The following is a 21,418-nucleotide window of genomic DNA, read 5'->3' as shown; positions in this document are numbered from 1 at the left end:
AGTACTCAAGTATTTTTACTCGTACTGAATGTTGGCTCAAAGATGCACTAGTCCTCAACACAAAGAGACATTGTAGGTCTGGGCAGTGAAAACTAAGAAAGTTTATTTATGAGGTTTTATTTCCTAATATAGAAAAGAAATCAAACACCTCAAAATTTTGACCTGGCAGAACAAACACAGATTAAACATAGTCTTAGTCTTTTGACTAAAATTTAATTTAGTTTTAGTCATATTTTTGTCATCTGAATTGATTTAGTTATAGTCTAATTTTATTCAACTAAATGCCATGAGATTTTAGTCTAGAAATCTACATTAAATTTAATTTAAACCCATTTAATTTTAGTCTAGTGTCTTTGTGTACTTGAATGTGCCATGCTGAAAAATATATAGCCTAACTTTGTGATATAAATATATGGTAACACTTTACAATAAGGTTCATTAGTTAACATTAGTTAGCTACATTAGTTAACATGAACTAATAATGAACTGCACTTATACAGCATTTATTCATCATTGTTAATGTTAATTTCAACAATTACTAATACTTTATTAAAATCTTGTTAACATTAGTTAATGCACTCTGAACTAACATGAACAAACAATTAAAGCTTACATTTTTATTAACTAACATTAACAAAGATGAATAAATAATGTAACAAATGTATTGCTCATGGTTTGTTCAAATTGGTTAATACATTAACAACTGTTAACTAATGAACCTTATTGTAAAGTGTTACCAAATATTCTTATATAGGCCTATCCTAAAAAAGATATAATTTTAATATTTAAAAAATTCCAGTAAACTAAAATTACACTAACAGAAATATGATAATGCATATTAAAAACGTGAAGTTGTTCATTTGAAAGATTAATTGAAAACACATGTAGTACGTAACACCACTATCTCACATTAAGTGCACTACATTTCTTCCGTCATGCATCCCTCTTTACAGTAAATACATTACAGCATACTTGATTAAATTTGAGGACAGTGAAATTGTACACTTATTATCAATCTTATAATGTACTTAAGTTACTTGGGCAATCAGTACAGGACCTCGCTGGTTTATTTTGGCTTATATAGTAAGTTATATCAAGTTATGTACCAGCTCGGGTTAGCTGCAAGTAGCATCAGAGTATTTAAACATTTGTGCTTGCCTTTGAGTTGCGGGATGACCCTCCTGCAATCGCGCATCACTTTTGTTTTGATTTTAGTATCGCATGTTTAACAAAGGGTCCCTTGACTGAAGCAAATGTGATATGCATCCATATGTTTGCTCTTTATCTCTTCTCTCAGACCAGACGCAAACTTTTCTCTACAGTTTATGACATACGCAGCACGCAGATGTCCCGCTACGGTGGCTCAACGCAAGCCATTCAGCGTTTGACATCAAAGTACCGCGAGACCAGACTTCTCCATATGCATTTGATTCGCTCTCGCAGTACTTTGATTTCATACGATTGCACTGCGCAGCGCCAAATGAAGTCCCTCAGTTGTGTGTGTGCGTGTAACCTCGCGACCACAGATTCTATCCATCATCACCCTCTGACACTTTCGTCTCGTTTTTATTTGACGAATAAACAATGTAGCGAGTAACGTTAAGTGTCATTTCAAATGTAGTGGAGTAAAGAGTACAAATACCCAATCAAAAATGTAATTGAGTAGAGAGTAAAAGTTGCCTATATTTTTGATACTCAGTACAAGTACAAAGTAGCCAAAAAATACTAAAGTACAGTAACGAAGTACATTTACTCAAGTACTTTACACCTCTAGATATGTTTTCTGTGTACAGACATTGGCATCAGTTTGAGGTCCTACAAAGTGTAAATAACAACTCACAGCTGAAGCAAATCACCAAGATTGCCGAAAAGATCAGGAGGAATTGCTTCGATTCTGTTACTGGACAAATCCCTGTGGAGAGAGAACATGCATTTATGCCACATGCATTTAAAAAAAGGCTTTTGTTGACAGAGGTGACGTGCAAGCTAGTCTTTTACGGCCAAACTCTTTGATGACTCATGTTACATAACTGGTAGGAATAGATGAGAGTAAGAACGCCCCAGTGTTGACTTTGAAATTGATAAGCTAATCCATGCAAGCAGGACTTTTTTTCGCTTGAAAACCAATTCTCTCTCTCGAATTTTTCAAAAATGTAACGTAAATAGGTCACGACTAAACTACAGAGAATGTGAAGTGGTGATTATTTTTGCACACATTTATGATGGAAATCCATAAGAACTTACAGCTCGCCCAATTTACGAAGAAGATAGAAAGCTTGCTCGTGGATGTAACTAATGCGGTTCCTCTGGAGGACCCTGCAAAATCAACAAACATTTATCTCTGCTGGACAGAAACCCATTGAGCAAACCAGGGAAATGGAAATAATAAAATACAACCCCACTGTTTCATGTCAATGAAATAATTTCACAAGGTAAATTAAATCACTTTTGCATATAATCAGATAAAATGATAATTTAATAGCATCCCTAATATTCATGATAAAGTCCTTCACAATTTGCTAAATATGTACAGTAAAAGGGTGTATTCTTGGCTATACTGACACTTAATTTTTTCTGCGGTTACTTAAATTAGGAAAAACATTTAAACTTGTTTTATTATAAAGATATTTTAGTATATCAAGTTCAGAGTAAAAGCAGTGTTTCATGCCTTTACTGTTTATTTTTGCAAACTTTGAAAACTCTTTGTATGTATATATTTTAGTATTAAATTACCCATACAATGGGCCTTGAATTTTTCGCATAAAACAGACATTTGTGAAATCCTTCCTCTGGATTGTGGTATTTTAATGAATTCCAGTTATTTGTAAAAAGAAGCGCGCATGTACACTCATTCACAAGTCGCAAAATCCCCACCTATGCACTACAGCTATGCAAATTAAGTTTCTAGGAATGCTGTAATCCTCTGGACTCCAGTCTTTGGTTTGGCTATTATATATTGTATAAATGCATAATTCTTCCATCTAAGAAATATCAAAAAAATACGCCATATGCTGTCTGCGTACGATGCTTTTATGACCTTAAGGATAGACTATTGTAACTAGGCATGCACCGATACCGATACTGGTATCGGGTATCGGCCTCGATACCACATTTTCTAAAGTACTCGTACTCGTTAAAAGTCCCCCGATACCTGGAATCGATACCACGGTCTGAGAAATGTCTATGTTTGAGCGGCGTGTAAGGGGTTAATGCCTCTTGTGTTGTCCAAAGAGGCAGAGTTTACAACAAACTGGAAAACTGTTTTTTTTTTGTTAAATTATATGCCTAAAGCTGTTACCTGTAAATTTAAATCAAGTACTCGGTATGGGTATCGGCAAGTACTGAAATGCAAGTACTCGTACTCGTATTCCAAAAAAGTGGTATCGGTGCATCCCTAATTGTAACTCGTTACTCTGAGGATGTCATGCAAATCAAGTAAACAAGCTTCAGGTGGTTCAAAACGCCGCTGCAAGAGTGCTTACTCGATCTAAGAAGTATAAGCCCAATTTTGGCATCTTTACATTACCAGTTAAATGTTGCATACATTTAAAAATATTGCTAATTACCTATAAAGCCTTAAAAGGCCTAGCATGTTAGAGAACTACTATCAGAATACAATCCATCACATACACTATGGTCATTCTGTTCCCTAGAATATCAAAAGTGTCTAAAAATGGTCTATCATTTTCCTACTTAGCCCCTAAGCTCTGGAATGATTTACCATAAAATTTTAGAGAATCAGACACAGTCGCTCAATGTAAGTCTAAACTAAACGCATTTCTCTTTAACAAAGCATTCACATTATTAGTCTATATATACTTATGTCGCAATAGTTAGCTTGTCTAGAACCGAGCAGATATTTAACTATTATACTGTATGACACTTGCATTACATGCGAATGGCCCCACGCTAAAAGGATTTTGTTTCCTGTTTTGTCCTCGAACCCACTGTGACTAACAGACCCAGTCCCTGCTGGCGTAAAGCTCATCACACCACTGATCCACTGGCCTTTCTTCAAAGTGATGCCCAGCCTGTCCCTTTATTTTTGTGTGTTTTCTCCTGCTTTTAATAATGTAAAGCTGCCTAGAAACAATTAAACAATTCTGAAAAGTGCTATATAAATAAAATTGAATAAAAAAAAACTGAATATTGCTAGTTCTATTTTGTGTTTGTACTGACCACACCATAGGATTTATTTTACTGTGTACGATGACAATAAAGGTTGTAATCTATTGAAGTATGTAAACACACGCTAGGAGAGGAATGGTTGGGAACATTGTAAAAAGATTCCGTAGAAATTACATTATTACTGGCAGCTGGTTGCCAGTAACTTCCTGTAGATTAAAATTTATGTTAATTACCTGCAACAGTTTGTTCAAAGTTAAATGAAAATTAAACATTAGCAAAGTCTTTATCTTTACAGAATAAAACTAAAATAACAGCATCAAGCAAAGCTTGCTGGGAAAAAAAATCTTAATGAAAAAAACAGAAAAAGGTTGAGGATTTTTGGTTCCCAGAATGCTTTGCATTATGCTGTTATTTCGTATTTTTATTCTGTAAGACAAAGACTTGTTAATGTTCATTTAACTTTGAACAAACTGTTGTCATTAAATAACATAAATTTCGCATTTAGCTGCCAGTAATATTGTAATTTCTACGGAATCTTTTTAAAGTGTAGAGCATTGCGTTAGCAGCACAAAAGGTCATGGGTTTAAACTCAGTGACCACACATACAGTACTGATAAAAAACTTGTAATGCACTGTAAGCTGCTTTAGATAAAGCATCAGCCAAATGCATAAATGTGAATGATAGGAAGGGCAAGAACTCACAGCACTGTTAACATGTTACAGGACCTGAAGGTAACATTTCCAACGCTTTCTATCTTATTTCCTTCGACGTCTCTGTAAACATGAATGCACAGAGAAAGAAGCATGTAAGCCAAGAACAATTCACTATTGATTAACATGAACCTTTGGAAGGAAAGGGCAGTGTAACATACTGTAAATATTAATATTTTTATCATTTAACTACTGATATCTTCCAATAATTCACATTTCAGTGATGATGATAAAACACAGACCATAGAAAAAATAAAAACATTTCACACTTATAACCCACGGGTAAGCGGTCTCCTGGGTTATCTATTTCACATTTCACACTGTTCATTCTTAACCAGGGGTTAAAAGATATCCATGGATATTCTAAAGTTTCACACTGCATATATCTAAAAAATTTGGGGTGTCAACAGTCATGAGGTCATAAAGTCATAAAAAGCATTTAATTTGTTTCGTGATTGGCTCTCTGCTGTTAAGTGTTGAGTCAAAACATTCCAGCCCTTCATTTCACACTGTAAACGTTTGGCACCAATGCAGGGTAATCCCGCAAAATCCTGCTTCAGAGCAAGGTGTCATAAACCTGGGTTCATTTCTGGGATAACCCCGGCTCTAAATTACAAGTAAGAAACGCACCTTAACATGGGGTTAAAAGCGGGGTTTAGAACGAAGATAACCTAGGGTTAAGTGCAGTGTGAAAAGCCCTATCATTGTACACTTACAGCCAATTCAATCGTGGCATCTCCAAGCATATATCATCTAGATTTGTGAGAGCATTGTTCAATAAGACTCTGAAAAACACACAAAAAGGGCACATTGAAAACTAACTACAAATAACAATACTAAGAAAAAAAACTAATTTTTGAAGATAAAAGATTTCTATGTACTGTAAAAAGCCTTTTGAATAATTTAAAGAAATGAGAGTGACCAAAACAGCAGCAGACTGAGAACTCACAGGAGCACGAGAGAACGTAAACCAGAGAAGGTCAAAGATGTGATGTGATGAAGATTGTTGTTTTCCAGAATCCTTCAAGACAAATAGCTCATTAAAAAACAAGTGCGACCCTTACAATCTGAAGAGCTTTGTTCAATATTTGCTCACAGGATGCTAATTGATGGCTTATGATCCATAATTTAATGCCATTCAATGAGGTGTGTGATGGAATTTCAATCAAAACTCCTCCTTCTTTAGAGCCGGTCTGAGACTGCTAATGACTGATTAAAACATATCACAAGTGCAGGGACAACACTGATGACAAACTTTGTGTCACTGCAAAGGAGTTTTGCTTGTAAATCTAACAGCTTTATCGCTCATTTTAAAATCTGCAATTATAAAGGAGACTTCATGAATTGATGTTGAATATATAAATTGAATATATATATAAATAAAAAAGCAACATGGATTTGATTTGCAGATATGATAACACAATGAAAAGAAACACTTACAGCCATTCTAGTTTGTGCAAGTCCTGAAATACTCCAGGTAGTAAAGTGGTGATTTGATTATAGCTAAGATATCTACAAAAAAACGAGATAAAAGAAAACAAGCAAAAAAGAATATAGCTCACTTATTCTTTATTTTCAGAATACAGGCGACACATAAGGCTGATATGAGCTATCTGCAGAAAGGATGTTAAAGTCGGCTTATATTAAAACTCACAGCCTTGTAAGATTGTAGAGACCTCGGAAAGCATGCGGGTGCACCGCTTTAATTTGGTTATACTGGAGATACCTGAAACACAGATATTCATGTTATTACAAACACATCGGTCACCTGGTTTCCTAAAAATGTTGTTTAATGTGTTAACATGTATTTTCTAGTTCATTCTTCTTTTACGTTCATGATACAAGAGGAACAAAACAGAGACACCTGAAGACAAAATACACACATTTTTGATTGCAGACTGAGCTTACTGAAGGCAGCTGAAGCAGGATTTTCTGAATGTATTGGAATTTCATTTCCTACACAAAGTCCCTCAAAACAATGCTATAGTCATATATGAAGTTTGATTATTATTTGTGATGTTAACATACCAGGCTACAGGTGAAGCAGCTCTTTACACCTTCTAATATCCCATAATTGCTCCTTATTTATGTCCAAGAGACTCAATAATAATCTTTTACATTTTAAACCTAATTACTAAAGCACTCTTTAAATAACAAAAACATTGCGCCATTGACTTTAGATCAGGTTTTAGATGGTCAGTGGCATAGTCAATTTTAGTTGCCTTTAAAATAGCAAGGCAAAATTGGTGGCAAATGCAGTTTATATTTATACAACATGGCGCTAAACGTAAAGATGATAATTGCGCCGGGTTGAAACTAGCTAAAGACAATTGCACCGGGTGTATGATAGGGCCCTAAAGGGCGATTTATAGTCGTGCGTAGGTCCTACGGCGTAGGCTATCCGTAGCCTGTGCGTAGCTCTGCGTAGCCTGACGCGCACCTCACAAAATGTCTAACAGCGCGTCGGCTCTACGCGGACCGTAAGCGCTGTGATTGGTCCACCAGAACCCCTCCCGTCAGGTAAAAAAACTGCGTCATAGGTATTTCCGTTTGAGACGGTGAAAACAAAGATGAGCCAAGTTGAGGAGTGATTTAACTCAAACTGAAACATAAGTCGCTGTTTATTTACTTCCATCATTGCTGGTCTTCTCAAATTATACACAACAAGTTCCTATTTCTTCTTCGTTTGTGGGTTAACTTGCTTAGCTTCTTCTTCTGTGACGACTTCTGCTGCTACTGTGGTTACACGCGTGATTACGGCCAACCAGCGGTTTCGCGTGTGTTTGCACGTCGACACGGACGGCGACGCACAAGTATAAATGAAAACCGACGCGGAACCTACGCCGTCGCTGCTACGCCGTAGGACCTACACACGACTATAAATCGCCCTTTAGTGTTACGGATTTAGACAAACATTAAACATTCCCACAAAACTTAACCAGAAGCTTTTGTGCTACAAAACTAGTATGTCAGAATTTGAAGAGAAGTGTGCTTTACCTTTAGACATTTGATTTAGATGATAAAACAGGTAAAGATACCTCATATTGGCTTACACAACAAGAGCAATGTGAGCAAAACCAGATTCTAGTATGACAAAAAATGGTTTTGAAGTGGGCTGGGATATTGATTTAGGCAAGTAAGGGATCATCAAGGGAGCAACAGTGTGCTAAAAACATTCAGGAAACCCTTAGCAACCACATCAGCAGCACCCCTGGATCCCTGGCATCATGACGGCTAACTTTGCACAGCAAATGTTGAGAGATTAAGTTTGTTGCACTCACACACATGTTGACATATGTGATTTATGAGGACAATACCATAAACACAATGCATTTGATACTGTACAAACTGTATATTGTATTCCCCTAGTCCACCCCAGTCCCCAACCATCACAAAAACCTGTTGGTAGTCTTTAATCAATGCAAAACTACCATTTTGTGTGTTTGTTAAGACATTCAGTTTATGGGGATACTTCCTGTATTTATAGCATAATAAACGTCATTATGCACTACTAATGTCCCCGTTGACCATATATACTAACCTTCACACACAAATTACAAAAAAAGTTTAATTTGGTGGAGCTTAGATGGGCTTACAGCTTCTGGAGGCTCTGATACTTGAAAAACATATCAGAATTCAGTGTTTTCAGATGGTTCCTCTGCAGAGATCTGCAAAGAGATGAAGAAGAACAAGAGATCTATAATAAGTCAATGGCAAAATGTGCGTACAAGTGTGTGTCTGTTAAGGCACAATAACTAGAGAGCAACAAAGCTAATTTTGAAGCGACCGTGGCCCTGGATGAGTCTGACATTCATTTGAGATGTCAGAAATTTTTGCAGCGTTAGAATATCAGCCAGCCCTGAGATGCTTATGATCTTTAATGAGAAACAAAACTATTCCCATCCAATGCAGCAATAGAAATTACATTAGAAATAAAAAACTGATGGTAAAACATAACTTGAGTCCTAATTATTAAAGACCTGGATGTGGACCTCACATTTTTTGTTGTTTGCACCATAATACTTAATTCTGTATAACTGGAACCTGTTGTACACAAACATGGACAATTACACTGCTTCATGTTCAAAGAAAAATATTTGTTTATTATATTTTTTGGTTCTTCCTATTCCAAAAATAGCTGGAAGAAATATGAAAATTTTACAAACCAAAGCTCAGGTCTTAGGAGGTAAAAATACCATATATAGTATTTACTGTCAAAACTGATACCATATACTGTACCATGTTTTTGTTGAATACTTTTATTGCAAAATACTTAAATATATAAAAATAAGCTGTTTGAACTTATTGTAATGGTTTGTTTGAAAAACACATTACATGGCACACCAGAGGCAATAGGACTCTGTTTGCACTACATGTACAGTATATGGATACCGCCGTTTGTCTGTTTGCACTATTAAATATTAATATTTCATTCATATGCATACTTTGTAAATGTACTTTACATATATACATTATATTCTACCATACATATATTATACAACAATTCTTTCTGGTTCTCGAATCTGATATATCCTCGAATCATATACTGTATAGACATCTTCATTTAGCATTTAAAAGGCAGAGTAGGCAGGGTTAAGTCTAAAAAAAGTCTAAAACACTTTTTTCCAAATTTGTTTAAACTGTCTTTATATACCAATACATAAGTAAAATGTAAGTACTCTGAAAAAGAGAGTATAAAAAGAGTGTCGGTAGACCTCTCACGACTCACTCTGCTGGAAGAAGTATTTACCCGAGACGAGCGGAGAGGAAGGAGCGCGGTGCATGTAGTAACATCATGTCACAATCACATGTAATAATACACATAAGTTTATCACTATGAATATAAACAAATAAGATGGCTTTTATTACTCACTATCAAGCTACAACCCCAAATCAGAAAAAGTTGGGACACTGTAGAAATTGTAGGTAAAAAGGGAATGGAATAATTTACAAATCTCATAAAATTATATTTTATTCACAATAGAATATAGATAACATATCAAATGTAGAAAGTGAGACCTTTTGAAATGGCATGCCAAATATTGGCTCATTTTGGATTTCATGAGGGCTACACATTCCAAAAAAAGTTGGGACAGGTAGCAATAAGAGGCCGGAAAAGTTAAATATCGATACTGGAAAAGTTTAAAATATATTCAGTTTGATTCGGTAACATTTATGAGACAAAGATAAAAAACAGGTTGCATTGATTCAAGTTTTTTCATTACCATCAGTTACACTGTGATGAAATTTGTGTAAGATTATATACGGTTTTTGCATGTAAGAGTTTCCGTGATGAAAGCATTGTTAACTCTGATGAGGACTACACACCAGAGACAATAAAAAAGACAGTCGCGCAAGCCAATCATTTGTTTCATCCCGAATGGAAATAATTATCTGTGTTTAAAACAGTCGTAAGAGGTCTACAGACACTCGAGTTTTATACTCTATTTTTCAGAGTACTTACATTTTACTTATGTATTGGTACATAAAGACAGTTTAAACTCATTTTGAAAAAAGTTTTTTAGGCAATTCTGCCTATCCTGCCTTCAATAGGACTTATTTACACTGTTGAGTTGATGCTAAACATGGGCAAGTAAATTTTTTTTGGATTTTGGGGCTTTTTGAAGTCATTAGACTGGAACCTTATATGGGTGGCATTTCACAGAACAGGGTGCGTGCGCGCCATGGAAGTTTTCAGCTGTGCTTCGTATACAGACTTCCGAGAAAGATTTGTTTTGCTTTTAGATCACAAAACTAACAATGTCAGCCAAGAAGTGTGTTTTTGGTTGTGAGGGCAATATAACTGTGTTCAGCTCCCCAAAGAACGTAGTGTTAAAGGTCACATTATTAAACCCTTAAACCCTAGTTGTGTAATGTTACCGTTAGAGCATAAATAATACCTGTAAAATAATAAAGCTTAAAATTCACTGCCAGGCGATATATTTTCTTTAACAGAATTCCACTTTTCAAAGCCTACATTGAACGGCTGGTTTGAACTACAGTCCTCTACTTCCTGCTTTAATGAGGTCACTAGAACAGTTTTTTGACTAAACTACGCCCACAGGAATACGTCAGTTGCCAGCTAAGCCAACAGCCAGCTAAGCTGCTATTGAATCACAGCACACTAAACAAACTACACAATCAGAACTCGTTACGTATTTCTGAAGGAGGGACTTCATAGAACAAGGAAGACATCAGACTGCTTTGAGGAGAGTGAAAACAGCGCTATAGAGAGAAGTAAATTGTGTGTAAAATACCGCGTTTTTTACACGTTAAACATGAACACATGTTATATTGAGCAAGGTAAACACAATAAAAGCTACAAAAAGAAAGAACGGGACCTTTGAGAGAACAGTGGATGCAAGTGTGTTTGTTCCCTGCATTTCAGTGGTGAATATGTTTTATAAACAAGGCCCAGTTCAACCCTGGATTTGCAGATCGTTAAAAACTAAAAGATGGAGCAGTCCCAGTGATAAAAGATTCCGGTCATAAGTCAGAACCGCAGGCGGAAAGTAAAACTGCATTTAATGTTTTAGCAGTTCATCTCTTTGCTGTGGCTGCCCATAGGTCTTATGCTTTGATCTTTGTAATGTAAGAAAGCTCTGGGTGTGTCAAAGGAATATTGATTTATTGTTATTTTAAATTTTTTTTGCTTGTTTGTTTTAAGTTTTTTAGACTTGTGAAGCACCTTTGGCTCAATAAATGTGCTCAATAAATGTTGACTTTGTAACAAACTCACTCTGTTTCCCTAATCTTGTCTTTTATTTTGAAGTCTTGTCATTGTTTTCCATGTCTTTTTTAGTTCTTTTGTTCACTGGTCCTTCTGTTGATTGTTTCCCAGGTTTGTCTTTTTATCTTGTTAATCCATGTGCATATAGCCCCAGTGTTTCAGTTGTCTTATGTCAGTCGTTGTATGTGTATGTCTAATTCATGTCTTGGTTTCCGGTACTTTGGTTTATTGTGTTTCTTTGTGTTATCTACTTTCTTTTATGTCTTTATTGAATAAAAACCCTGCATTTGGATCCACTGCCTCGACCTGCCTTCCTGCCTCTATCACATTAATCGCAGACTTGCATGTTCAGCGATGCAAACTTCCAGGGTCGCTCATGCATTGATTTAAAGATTCACTCAGGTTATGACTTTCACAGACTGCTGCCACAATACAACCACACGCACACAGGAGGCACGAAACTCACATCATTGTGACATTAACAGATACAGATGGGACATCTTTGAAGTGTGCATCATCACAGTCAAGCTCCAGATCTCTGCACTGGCACTCAGTTGAGACGGTCCCAAGCACTATGGTGATAGATTGCAATAATTTGGAGATGTGTAGAGAAATATAATATGAGAGAGAGAGAGAGAGAGAGAGAGAGAGAGAGAGAGAGAGAGAGAGAGAGAGAGAGAGAGAGAGAGAGAGAGAGAGAGAGAGAGAGAGAGAGAGAGAGAGAGAGAGAGAGAGAGAGAGAGAGAGAGAGAGAGAGAGAGAGAGAGAGAGAGAGAGATGGGGAAAACAAATGCACTTTAGAGACACCACTTCAAAAGTTAAAAAACAGCCTGCATTTGATCTTCGAAACGGTACTACTTGTAATAGTTGAAATGGTTAATATGTCAACAGCCATGCATTACCACTGAATTAATTTCTGCATTCTGAAGTTTCATTAAGTTCCACTAAGACTTTCTAATCAGATTTATTTAATTTCTCTTTGGAGTCTAATGCTTTAAAGCTTAAAAATTTAACCAAATTTCAATGTTATGGCTTTCGAGCCACTTCATTATCATTACCACACTTCACTCTTGCCTTGAACAAGGTACTCTGTAAGTTGTCTGTATACATTTTACATAAAAAAGAAAAAAACCCTTGGAGAAAACCTCTGGAAGGAACAAAAAGTCCATATATATGGGATGTAAGCGAGTATGTAAATGTTGTTGCATAGGGGGCCCTCTCACGGAGTGAAAGTGCTTTCTCACTGTGGTGGTTTGTTTACAGTGGTTGATACTGTTTGACAAGGGCAGATACATAACCTAAATGCTGGGGGCCCTAGGCAGCCTACCAAATTGCGACAGCTCTGCATGTAAATGTTATCTGATCACTCTAAATAGGGTCAGCTTCAACCTCTGATTATTTCTATATTATTCTATCTAAGTGTACATATGAAACTATGGCATGACTATTGAAAGCTTTTGTCAGAAATCAATCAGTTTGTTCTGTTGATAGTGTTCATGACCTCTGGTTAAAAATAATTATTGCAATAATTAGGTGTCACCTCTAAGGGAACTAAATAAAGTATGTTTAAAATTGAGAAAGCATAGAGCGGCTACTTAAGCGTATAGTCCAACCTCTGACACCAGAGTTGAAAAATGTGAACTTTAGCGCAGTGGTTCTCAACTCCAGTCCTCGGGACCCACTGCTCTGCATATTGTGCATGTCTCCCTTATTAAACACACCTGATTCAGATCATCAGCTCGTTAGGATAGATTCCATGAACTGAACTGAGTGTGTCAGATATGAGAGACATCCAAAATGTGCAGAGCAGTGGGTCCCGAGGACTGGAGTTGAGATCCACTGCTTTAGCGCAGTGGTTTTCAATCTTGTCCTAGGGGACAGCTCTGCACATTTTGTATGTCTCCCTTAACTGACACACCCAGTTCTGTTCATGGATCTCTCCCTTAATGAGCTGATGATCTGAATCAGGTGTGTTTAATAAGGGAGACATGCAAAATGTGCAGGGCAGTGGGTCCCCTAGGACAAGATTGAAAACCACTGCTTTAGCGGATTCTTGCGCCGTGTTAACCAATCAAGAGCCTGCTTGCTGCTGAGGTGGGAGTCCCGCTCGTAGTCACTCATTCAACATGAAGGAACGCTTGACATTCCGTGTGTCTCAATCAGCTCCCTTGTTCAGTAGTCAGGGCACTGATCAGGGAGTCAGCCATTTTAAGGGCTGTCTCAATCGCAAAATCCGTTCAGTGCACTGGAACGTTCGTTCCCTAAAAATTCCCACAATGCACCGCAAAAACCAGTGAGCATCGATGTTCCCTATGTTCCCTAACCGGAAATCACGTGACCTTTTCTGAAGCTCGTCAACCGAACATCACGTGATCGAACTCAATAAACTGTATGAAATGTTACAGAACTTTTATAAAGACAAACGTTTGTTTTAGTTGTAAATATAAACACACATTGCTACACAGTAAGGAACCACAATCTACTCAATATTTAAAATAATAATATTTATTTAAAATTGTAAATATATTTATTACATTTAAAATGTAATTATATGCCTCCAATTTTATGCACAGATATGTAAGAGAATAATGACAGCATTTTTCACAATGTACTGTTTTTAAAATTAAGTCAGAGAGATGTTGGTTTTGCCGGTTGTTGATGAGTAACAGCTGTGAGTGATTACAACGCGCTTAAGCAGCCACGTGACAGAAATAAGTGAACATTGTCCCAATGTGAAGTGAGCTAGGGTCCTTACCAGTGCCCGAACCTGTGTACACGATATACTGATTCACGACCTCGGGAGCTAGGGAACGAATTGAGACACACGGATTGTTTGTGAGCAGTCACCTGGAGCTATACGACACAAGTTCTTATTTCTATAGAGACAGGAATAAAAAGGACCTCACTTGGAAGAATGTCATTGAGGACATTGGGCAACCTGGTAAGTTGTAAATACACATTTCACTTTTGAGTCACGTGACGATTATCGACATCAACATCAGCCATCTTGCAAACAGACAACCACATAGCACTTGCCCATTCCACAAGAAGCAGATTTCGCCTCTGACGCGCTTCAAATGCATGCTTTTTTCACGCGTCTACTTCACTCTAGACGCGCGAATGCATTCAAATTGTTTAAGCGGCAAACTAGGCGAGGTAGACGTGATTTTGATGCCTCAAACGTGGTTGGTGTAAACGCAGCATTACAGGACGTTTTGATAACATTCTTTATTTATGGCAATAGTCCCTTTCACACATGCAGCCTTTACCTGTAATCTACTGGTAAATTGCAGTTAACAAGTCATGTGTGAACAAAACCTTTCCAGTAAATCAGTGCTGCCAATTTACTAGTAAGAGAGGCAAAACCATGGTTTTACTACACTAACCATGGTTTAATGTTTTTTGAAAACCATGGTTGTCAAAACCATAGTTATTTTGTGGTAACCATGGTTTTACTACAGTAACCATGGTTTTTGGTCTTAACTGTAGTAAAACCATGATTAATTTTCGTAAGGGTAAGTAATATGTGTGAACAGAAAATATAGATTAGCGGCATTTAGAACGGACGACGTCAGACCGAGCTGACAGCTTTGGGCCAATCAGAAGATTTGAATACTGTGTTTTCCCCCCGCACTGTTTACAGACGTTTCCACACACACGCTGCTTGAAAGTCAAGCACACCTGTAGTTTACGTCCACATTTCTTCACCAAAGTTGTTTAAAACAATTTTCTAACATCCTCTGTGAAGCCTAATGTGAGAATTATGTCTTACTGGTAAAAATACGGAAGGTCACTGCGTGTGTGAACAGCACATTTTTGTATTTAGCCTACTGGTAAATTCATTCTGGTAAATTCATGGTAATTTACCAGAATTACTGTGTAAAAGAGGCTAGTGTTTCTTCCTGGAGAGTTTCAGTCTGTTCTTAATGTTTTTCTTGAAGAGTGAGTAGTGGCTTGGCTACCCTTCTTGACACCAGGCCATTGCTCAAAAGTCTTTGCCTCACTGTGTGTGCAGATGGTGGTGATGTGATTCATTCACAGGGCGGGGGTCTTGGCACTCACTGGAGACACATGAAGCCATCTTCAATGCAGTCAAACCTCTCTCCTTGAAGTTCTTGATGATCCGATAAATGGGTCTTTTTTATTTACAATATTTCTTGTAGCAATTTCCTTGCACGTGAGGCTTTTTGATGCAAAAAGCGATGAGGGCTACACATCTTTCTTTGTAGGTAACCATTGCTAACAAGACCACAATGACCACAAAGATCAGTCTGCTCTTACAATTCCATTAGTAATAATAGTGATTTCACCTAACTAGTACTCATTCACACCTTCACATGTGCTGCTGATATGATTATTATGTTAGTTGGTCATTTTGTGTCAGGACCAGTATTTTGTTTTTTTGTAATTTCTTTATTTTGGCAATGAAGCGTTAGTTGCTGACACACTATAGTGCACTATATAGGGTGCAAACCTCAGTTTAAAGGAATAAAATCCCTTTCATTGAAGGGTTACTTCTTATTAGTGAAGAAAGCGTTTATCATAGTATGCAATTATTCTTTTGGTTGATTGTGTCATGAATAAACACACAATGTGTTTTAAAAGAGCTAGGGTTAGGGTGCTACTGTGCTCTGCAAAGCTGAAAACAGACTAACGTAAACTTAGTTTTGGAGATGTTCACATAACACTCAGATTTTTCTGACACTCTGGGGACTCGCACAATAAAATTCATTATTAACGAATTATATTTGAATGTTGTATTGTAATGTACGTCATGACAATAACAATGTCATATAGGGTAAAATCTTGCATCCTTTCCTCTGCATCCATCATTTTAAATGACCATCCTTTGCTTTGACTATCAATGTGTCAACAAAACAGACAACACAGATTTTAAATATAAAAAAAATAATTCACGAAGAGCACAGCCAAATAAACAGCAAACATTACAAATATTCATAATTCCTTTATGTGGGTTCAAGTTCTTTGAACTGTTGCTTTGCTTAGTTTTCTGATGTGTAAACATCACAGCTTACTTACAGCAGGCGTTTGACTTGGCACCAAGGTCATTGCTCGGGATCCCAAAATAGTTATCAAAGAGATGTGGCCAACCGTTATTGTCCCCTGCAAGGGAAAACAACAATACTGGTTGAGTAATGGATTACTTGGGCACAGATAGATTACGCTGGGTTGTTTTAATGCAATGCTTTGCGGTTTCATCTCATGGTTGGGTTAACAACAACCCGGCATAGGTTTATTTATAACCTAATATGTATTCTGTCCAATATTTACCCAGCATTGTGTTAAAAATAACCCAGCAGAATTTCGAGTGTGTGTTGAAGCTCAATGGATGGGCGGAATACAATGGATAAAACAGCAAATGACTTTTGTGCCATTTGCTGTTGTATTAAAAAACAAAAACATATGAGAAAAGTTATCATCATTAACAATCTGAGCCATGTAACTTCACACCCTTTCTGTCAAAAAGGCCAAATGCCGTGTTTCACTGCCAAAAAGAATCTTAAAATATCTGTAATGTAGAAGATAATACTGTGAAAGGTGGAGTCAGATCTTAATGCCATCCATGTAGCCGGTCAGATTAAGAATAATCCATCTCAAATAGTCAACACACCATTTAACCATGCCAAAACCAGAGGGACCTGCACTGTCTCTTCACATTTAACCCATTCAGCACTGAGCAGAAGGCAGCACAAGGGCATTACTGTCAAAATCTTGAGTTTCGTACTTCACCGGAAAGGCATCAGATTACAGTATATATGCACAGAGCACACGCTTTATTTTATATCAATGTTTTTTACACTTAAAATATAGATGCAAGTGACCCAAACTATACTCTAATAAAGAGCAGACACAACTGTCGATAACTTGCTGTGTTGTGTATAGTGCAAAATAAATTTAAAATATGCAATGTTAAACTCAACCGATAATGGTGAACACATACTTCATAGTTAGCACATTGCTTAAATGGGAAACAACATGCCTAGCACTGTTTATGAATAGATAAAACTTTAGATAACTTGCAGCTTGTAAATGGCTACTTTACAACAACACAAGCAGAGCCAATGAAATAAAATGCTTAACATTTATAATGTATCTCCCATTGATCAGTCATCTTGATTCATCTTAAAGAGTAGAGCCCACACCATGACTAAAATAAAATAAAGCTGATGTTGCTTGGGCACATGTAGGGTTCAAAACTAACATGCAAGTCGTCTTCCATGACAGAGCTGTTAATGTTTAAATTAGAGCTGGTTTACTGAGGTCATTAAAGAAAAACATTGAAAACTATATTCAAAGGAGAAAGAAACAAAACATCCGCATCTTGCTCACGCACGTCATTATCCATTAGTTTTCTATGGAGTTTCTTGCGTGTCATGCAGGCAATCGATTATGCACGGGTGAAATGCAAATGTTAATTAAACATCTAAGCTGTGCTACAAAGACCACAGACAACCATAGAAGTAAATGAACTCTTCTATTAATGAAAACAATGTCAGAAAGCTGCTGTTACTTATGCAACCTTGTTATAGACCAGTGATTCCCAACCGGGGGTACGCGTACCCCAGGGGGTACGTGAAGAGTTTCCAGGGGGTACGCGAAAAGATTTACATTTTGCTTTGATCTCATTTACTTTTAATAAAAATGTCTTTCGTTTGTCCAGTCATTTACCTAAGATTGATTTTTGTGAGGAAAGCATTGTAAAAAGGACAACTTTGTAATTTTAATCTTATCATTAATATAATTAGCTGTCAAGAGTAAATGCGCTGCATGATCCAAAACGCAATAGCGATGTCCAACTCAAGAACGATCTGACTATTTTCAATGAACCTGAATAGTTTCTAAAGACACAAAGTTTATAAACTATAAATAATGTTCAAATAATGCTATAATATTCATTTCCGCTGCCATTACTTTTTCAAATTATGCAAAAAAACTTTTGCATTGTTTTTGGCTAACATGTATTGTCCCGTATGATGTCTTTTGTATTTATAAAGAATGTCTTCACATTTTGTTTCTCTTTATATTTGAACAGAATAATTTAACTTATTTGCACACTTTAATTATCAGTAACTTAAATTGAGATTTTATTAAATGTAGGGCATTTACTAAAAAGGACTTGAGAGCTCAAATCCAAATAAGCGCCGGAGTGGATAATTTGCGTGTGAGTTACTACAAAGGCGCAAATAAAATACACAGGCACAATAATGACATAAGCACATTTCTATAATGACCATTGCAATCTGTAAGAGCAGCGCAAATTAGTACAGGGTCGCAAATAAGAGACCTCGGCAGGACATCGCAATGAAAATGCGGACTGCGGAGTGTGAAAGTAAGACGAAAGATGAACGGTAAAAGAAATTTTGAAATACCTGATTTGACTTCTCCTCGTGACTTCTCCTCTTTTCTCCAGCAAATTAAACATAGCTTGGCTTGGCAAACTCTTTATATATTTTTTTTAAGTATGTTCCTCTGGCAAAATGTAATACTCTCCTCGCATTAATATTGCTTCAAAAGGAAAACTTCCACAAATGTAAATGCAATAAGGTCACAAAAATAACACATTTTCAGAGCTAAATATCTACTGCGTGTCTTTAGTAAGTTCAGTCGTTATTTAACGCCAAAATGATGGTTTGCGCAAGCTGTTAGTAAATCTGGCCCTTAAAGGGGTCATATGATGAAATTTTTTAATTTGTAAAATAAGTCTTTGGCGTTCCTAGAGTCCATATGTGAAGTTTTATCTCAAAACACCCTACAGATAATTAATTATAGCATGTCAAAATTGCCATTTTGTAGGGCTGAGCAAAATGTGCCGTTTTTTGGTGTGTCTTTTAAAATGCAAATGAGCTGATAAAATGCAAACACTGATCGCAATGATGGTTTGTTGAAATAAACATGCTTCATCAGTCAGTGCTTTTTACTTCAATGTTTAAAATTAATACATATTACTAATTATTTGTCTTTAAAACACAACTTAGGTTTAGTTTCGATGAAGGGGTACTTGAGCCTTACTGATAGGGCTGTGGGGGTACTTAGGGCAAAAAAGGTTGGGAACCACTGTTATAGACAACAAAAATCTCATTTGTGTAGTTGTTTGAAGTTAAAACATCACAGAAAAACATATTTGTTATTTCTTTGCAGTACAGCAATTGCTATATACACTGGATAAGGACTATTGTGTTTGAAAGAACAAATAACATTTAATCCACTTGCAGTGATTATAGTAAAAACAGTCAGCTCTAAAGAAAAAAGGTGGATTTTTAGCTATTTCAGATATATATTTTATATATAGCTATAAAATGTCATATGCTCTCCATTATGCATCCATATTGTTTTTCTGTGGTACCACAGTTTCATTCTCAGCATGTTTGTCAAGTACATTTTTTATTATAAACTGAATTGCCAAAATGTCAGAGCTGATGACTTAAAGTGTAATAAAAAACAATTTGATATTGCATCCATAAACAAGAAAGGCTGCTAACAACCCGAGGAAACAAATTACTTTACAAAATAATATTCATAGATCCTTATTGACAGCATGATAAACTCTCTGCATTGAACTAAAAAAACAAAACATAAAAACATCAAATGTTAGATGCTTTTGACTTGCAACTCAAAAAATATCTAAATGAACTACTGTTCTCATTTAACCATCAATTGATTCAACTCCTAACTGATTCATTATCATGTGTGCCATGAAAACAAGTTTGTATTATCATCTAAGCATAAATGTGACTGTGTATTTTAACATTAGGGTAAAATTCTTTATTCATTTCCATGAGCTTTAAAAAAAGTGCCTAAATCCACCCTCGACAGCTAATATTTAAACTTTTATGAGTATTTTTTCTTATTCAGCAGTATGTTACAATTATGCTGGTTCAAACAGTGACAGCCATTAGACAAGACTGACCTAAATACATGATACTGTTGCTTTTATCAAAGAACTGAAAACTCATAGAATACTTTAACCAAAGCAGAGACCTCAAGCGTTGAATGTGTTTGCAAAGGCAAAAAGCTTCTTTGAAACTAAAACATTACATACTAATTTACACTGACCGTATAGAAATGTTAATTTCCCAAGAAAGAATTTCCACCGTCTAACATCGTCATCCATACAGCTCTTAAAGCAGGACTATTCAATTTTTATTTTACACCTGACCTGTCAAATGTCTTATAAGAGCAACCAGAACAATGTCTTAGAAATGTCTGTGGTAACTAGGGCTGTCACAATCATTGAATAATCGTCTCATCGCGATTGTTTGACCTCATTGCGACAATTTCAGATCACCACAATGATGCAGCTGTATAAACAATACAATACTTAACTGACAGTGTAACACAATACATTGCAAAGCCATTCAATACGGTGTAAAAACAGCATTTAAAGAAATGCTGCAAACCTTTGAATAGTAGTATGAACTACCAGATAAAACATACATTTCCAAAAGAGCAATTTCAAATGTAGGGAAGTGAAAGATGTTATTCTTAAGTATCTGTAAGGAACAGCTATTACAGACACGTGGTCCAGTATTAATATGACCTTAGTAGAATTGGCTACTATTTAAGGCCTGTTCTGGTATAGTCAGTTTATTTAGATTTTTCAGTTAGACAAATTATTGTCTAAAAGAAATTTCAGTTTTTAAAAAATGTATCCATTCAATAATTACTTTTAAATATGTGTTGTGTATTAACTCTTTCCCCGCCACTGACAAGTTATCTCGTCATTTAAGAGAAAACGCCTTCCTGCCAATGACAAGTATTTCCGCTGGTGGGGAAAGAGTTCATATTTACTTCCAGGTAAACCTTGCAAAAGATTTAATTTAAATAATC

General features: G+C 36.2%; 1 protein-coding gene across 1 annotated transcript in view; it reads right to left on the bottom strand.

Annotated features, from left to right (window-relative positions):
• The window catches only part of rxfp1 (relaxin family peptide receptor 1), a 60,472-nt gene that overhangs the window by 8,909 nt on the left and 30,145 nt on the right, over positions 1–21,418 (bottom strand). The window contains exons 3-12 of the mRNA XM_065242851.2: positions 16,610–16,693; positions 12,036–12,141; positions 8,436–8,507; positions 6,494–6,565; positions 6,280–6,351; positions 5,789–5,860; positions 5,556–5,624; positions 4,831–4,902; positions 2,245–2,316; positions 1,841–1,912 (exon numbers count right to left, since the gene is read on the bottom strand). Coding sequence (XP_065098923.1) covers positions 1,841–1,912; positions 2,245–2,316; positions 4,831–4,902; positions 5,556–5,624; positions 5,789–5,860; positions 6,280–6,351; positions 6,494–6,565; positions 8,436–8,507; positions 12,036–12,141; positions 16,610–16,693 — 763 coding nt within the window. The remainder of the gene's footprint in view (positions 1–1,840; positions 1,913–2,244; positions 2,317–4,830; positions 4,903–5,555; positions 5,625–5,788; positions 5,861–6,279; positions 6,352–6,493; positions 6,566–8,435; positions 8,508–12,035; positions 12,142–16,609; positions 16,694–21,418) is intronic.

The sequence above is a fragment of the Paramisgurnus dabryanus genome, chromosome 16 (genome assembly GCF_030506205.2).
Source record: "Paramisgurnus dabryanus chromosome 16, PD_genome_1.1, whole genome shotgun sequence".
NCBI classification, from domain to species: Eukaryota; Metazoa; Chordata; class Actinopteri; order Cypriniformes; family Cobitidae; genus Paramisgurnus; species Paramisgurnus dabryanus.
The sequence above is the reverse complement of the archived record's forward strand: the minus strand, read 5'-3'. Positions and strand labels throughout refer to the sequence as shown.